We start from the raw sequence: 3,651 nt of genomic DNA, 5'->3' as shown, positions 1-3,651 counted from the left end.
TGGCCGGCATGATATAGCGGGGCGGGGCCGGGCACCCGAAGGACCCCCGCGACGTCTGCGGACTACTCGCCGGGGGTCTGTGCCTGGCCGTCCGGGACTCCTGCATTCTGTGGGGTCACGCCATTCGCCAAATCGTCCTCCCATATTCTGTGAACTGCAAGATGGCCTTGGGAAGGGCCACTGTCCCTGGGGAAGCCGGTGTTGGCTCAGTCCTGCTGAGACCTGCGGGGGGGGGGGGCCGGGCCGGAAAGGGCTGCGGGTAAACGCCTATTCTTGTCTGGAGGGTGGGGTCACTACCCACATCTTATTAAAGTTTATCTGGAGCATGGCGGCACATTGGCTTCCTGCCCGGGACGTGCATCTGACCCCTCAGCCAGCAGCCCAGCAGTCCCACCTGTCCCAGGGCCACGCCCCCCGGCCCCTCCCAGCCCCACGTGCCCCTGGTCCCTGTGGGATGGTGGATGCCTCCTCAGGCGGGCTCGCTTGGACGCCACAGAGGCCGGGCAGCAGACTCTCAGATCTCATTTGTGAGGGGTGGGTCCAAGCAGGGATTTTCTTGTCTTGTTTTATTCCAGGTAAATTAGTGTCAGGGCAAGTCTCGTGCCTGAGGGGCTTTGAGGAACGGTGTTGGGCCGGCGCCTGCGTGAAGGGGAGTCTAGGGACGGTGCCCCATGGTGAGGGCACCCTTCACTCCAGGGAGTGCGGGCGCCTGCCTTCCTGGGGTCCTGGGGTCCTGGGCAAGCATTTGCAGGGGCCCAGTGATGCAGCCAGGGTCCCAGTGGGCACTGGTAGTTTGGGAAGGCCCCGGGGCAGTGTCCAGACCAGGGCATCTGGGGCCCTTGTCCGGGCTCTCCCCGACCTCCTGTGGATTCCCCTCTGCACACAGCCCCTTGAGACACCCTCCCTGAAGCACAGACGTGGTAGCCATGGTGAGGGGTCCCTGAGGTCAGCCGGGCTGACTCTGGGGCCCTCGGGAGTGCAGTCCCTGGGGCTGGGGCCCCTGAGAAAGGTCATGGGGTGGGGGAGACCCCCATGGGCCTCCCTTGGGCTTGTCCTCCTGGAGCCAGCACAGCCCGGGGGACCTGGTGTCCTCCTCTGCAAGGCAGCCCCAGTAGTACCCCTGGGGGTGGCGTGGGGGCGGCAAGAGCTGCCCCTTGGCTCTCCCTGATTCTTCGGAGCCCTTAGGCCCCGAGTGCCATGGGAGGGGTAAGGACAACCTTCAGAGAGGACAAAGGAAACTGTGCCCCCTACCGATGGTCAAATCCCACCTCCTCTGACCCCCTTACTTCAGGGGAGCTGAATGGCAGGTGGGAGCTGGCCCTAGAGCCCGCCTCCCTGCCTGCGAGGTGCCTGGGTCAGGAGAGGGAGCGGACGGTGACCAAGCATCCGAGGGGCCTTGCTGCTGCCAGGCCCGACCGCAGATCCCCGGCGGCAGCCACGCTGGGCCGCATGAGCCCCAGGGCCGCAGCCACACCCTTGCCCTCCCTGTCCCTGGGGCACCAGTGACACCGGACCCGACTGGGACCTGGAAGGTCCTTGAGCCCAGGAGCGGGGTGCAGAGACCCCAGGGTCTAAGTCCCGGCGTTGTTGCCCCACCTGCCTCGTGGGATGCCATCTGGGCAGCCATGCCCACGTGGCGGGCGGGAGGCCCCAGGCCCCACAGAGGGGCCGGGACACGGATTTCAGTCCTTACATAAGCGGGTGCAGACGTGCGGTGGCCGCGGGGAGGGTCCCTGGCACTGGGCCCGGCCGCGGATGTTCTTTTCTGGGTCGGGAGAGACCACGGAGCTGCTGGCACGGAGATTCTCGCCTGCCCCTTTCTTGTTTTAGGTTTTTGTTGTGCTTTTTTGAGACTCAAAAAACCATGTCAGAAAATCCAGGAAAACTCAGCGCCACGTTCCCATCTCACCAGCTGAGCCACAGTTACAATCGTGTTGTGTTTGCCTCCAGGGCTGTGTTTTCCACTGAGGCAAACTCTCCACGCGACAAAGGGCATGATTTTCAGCCCTCCTGTGAGTCTGGCGGAGTGAGACACTGAGGACCCAGGACGCTGTTGCACACACGGGACGCCGTGGTCCCCTGAAAGCCCGCCGGCCCACTGTGGTGGCGAGGGCGGAGCCCTGCGGTGCGGTCCAGCCGGGGCGAGGCCCCTCGTGGTCTAGTGTCTGTCCGTGAACTTGTAACAGAAGCTGCCGAGTGGCGTTCTCCGTGTGCGTGAACGAAAGCACGCTGCGTCCTGGGTCACTGTCCACGGCCTTTGCTCCCCGTCCCTGGTGGTTCTGAGCTGCCATGAGCCCTGTGAGGTCTTTGTGTGATGCGTGTCCTCGTTTCCTGTCGTGTTAACCGTGTTTTTATGGTCGGTATCTTGTGATGTTAGGACATCTTGGGGGCCTCACAGGCCTGGGGAGGGACGGCCCCCAGGGCTAGCGGGTTCCCGGGAGTGGCGACCATTTGTCTGGAGCGTGCCAGGCGTGTGCCGCCTGTCCCTCCTGCGGCCGGGCCCCACCACCTGCGTGCCCAGCTCTCCCCCACCCCGAAACACTATCCCCCGCCTCACTCACCCAGGGCCAGGGGCCAGGGGCAGCCCCGCGCTCCAAACCAGCCAGTCCTGAGTCGTCCGCCCTGCCCTGCCTTGGAAGCCCCAGGAAAGGCTGTGGCCTGGGCCTTCCCCTCACCCTGCCTTGTGGCCCTGGGGGCACAGCATGGAAATAAAGTAATAGAGCCTCCTTTCAACGGCACTGGCCTCTCTGTGGCCTTGCCTGGTCCCCTGTACGAGCGGAGACGGGCCCGGAGTGCTGTCGTCATGCGCTCTGTCACGGGAGCTGGCCGGCGCCCGGGTCCCCAGAGTGACCGCGCACCTCTGCTTTCCCACCACAAACGTGTTTAGGTCCGGCATTTCCCACCCTCGACGACACCTGGGGCAGCAGGCCACGCCAGCCACAGCACTTGGCCACACCCTGCTGCGTGTGGCCCATGGCGGCAGGCCTGGAGGTTCCACGGGGACCTCGTGGCCCACAAAGCAGAAACGGCTCCCGCCTGAGCCCTCACAGGACAGGTTCGTGGTCCCGGTGCGTTTCTACAGCAGCAACCGCTCACCCCGACGGTGGTCCTGCCGTCGGACCGCACGACACCCGGGCCCGGGGGTCAGCCTGGGGGTCAGCGGATGACGGCGGGGGCCATCCTCAGCACCCTGCTGGCGTGTCGGGACATCTGCCTGACCCACGGGTGCACAACCAGGGGCAGGGCTTGACCCGCTTTCCTGCCCGGACCGGCCGTGCCGCACCCCCGCCCCGGCTGTCCGCCGGTCTTGCCTGTTCTTGGATTTCACAGACGGGAGCACAGTGGTGCTCGCGCCGGCTTCCTTTCCTCAGCCTGTGTCCACTCCATCCATTTGCTACGCACAGCCGCGGTCAGCGAGCCCCAGCTGTTCCGCTGGGTTCTGAGTGCAGCTACGCCAGCCTTTACCGTCCCCTGCTGCTGGACGTTGGGGCTGCTCCCAGTTTGGGGCTGTTACACGTAATTCTGCTGTGAACATCTTTGGGCGTGTTTTGGTGCGTTTGTGCATTTCTGTTGGTCATACCGCTAGGAGCGGCGGCTCCGAGGTGGGAAGGGCGTGCACGCGCCGTGTGAGCTGCGGTCGGACTGGACATC

The 3,651-nt window shown here is 65.1% G+C and overlaps 1 protein-coding gene across 1 annotated transcript in view; it reads left to right on the top strand.

The window, feature by feature from the left end:
- CHRNA4 (cholinergic receptor nicotinic alpha 4 subunit) overlaps positions 1–3,167 on the top strand; it is a 16,545-nt gene extending 13,378 nt beyond the window's left edge. The window contains exons 6-7 of the mRNA XM_040637878.1: positions 1–2; positions 2,888–3,167. The exon at positions 1–2 is cut by the window's left edge and continues 111 nt beyond it. Coding sequence (XP_040493812.1) covers positions 1–2; positions 2,888–3,167 — 282 coding nt within the window. The remainder of the gene's footprint in view (positions 3–2,887) is intronic.
- The last annotated feature ends 484 nt before the right edge of the window (positions 3,168–3,651 follow it).

The sequence above is a fragment of the Ursus maritimus genome, unplaced genomic scaffold, assembly GCF_017311325.1.
Source record: "Ursus maritimus isolate PB19 unplaced genomic scaffold, ASM1731132v1 scaffold_22, whole genome shotgun sequence".
In the NCBI taxonomy this organism is placed as follows: Eukaryota; Metazoa; Chordata; class Mammalia; order Carnivora; family Ursidae; genus Ursus; species Ursus maritimus.
Note: the sequence above shows the minus strand (reverse complement) of the source record. Positions and strands in the feature narration are given on the sequence as shown.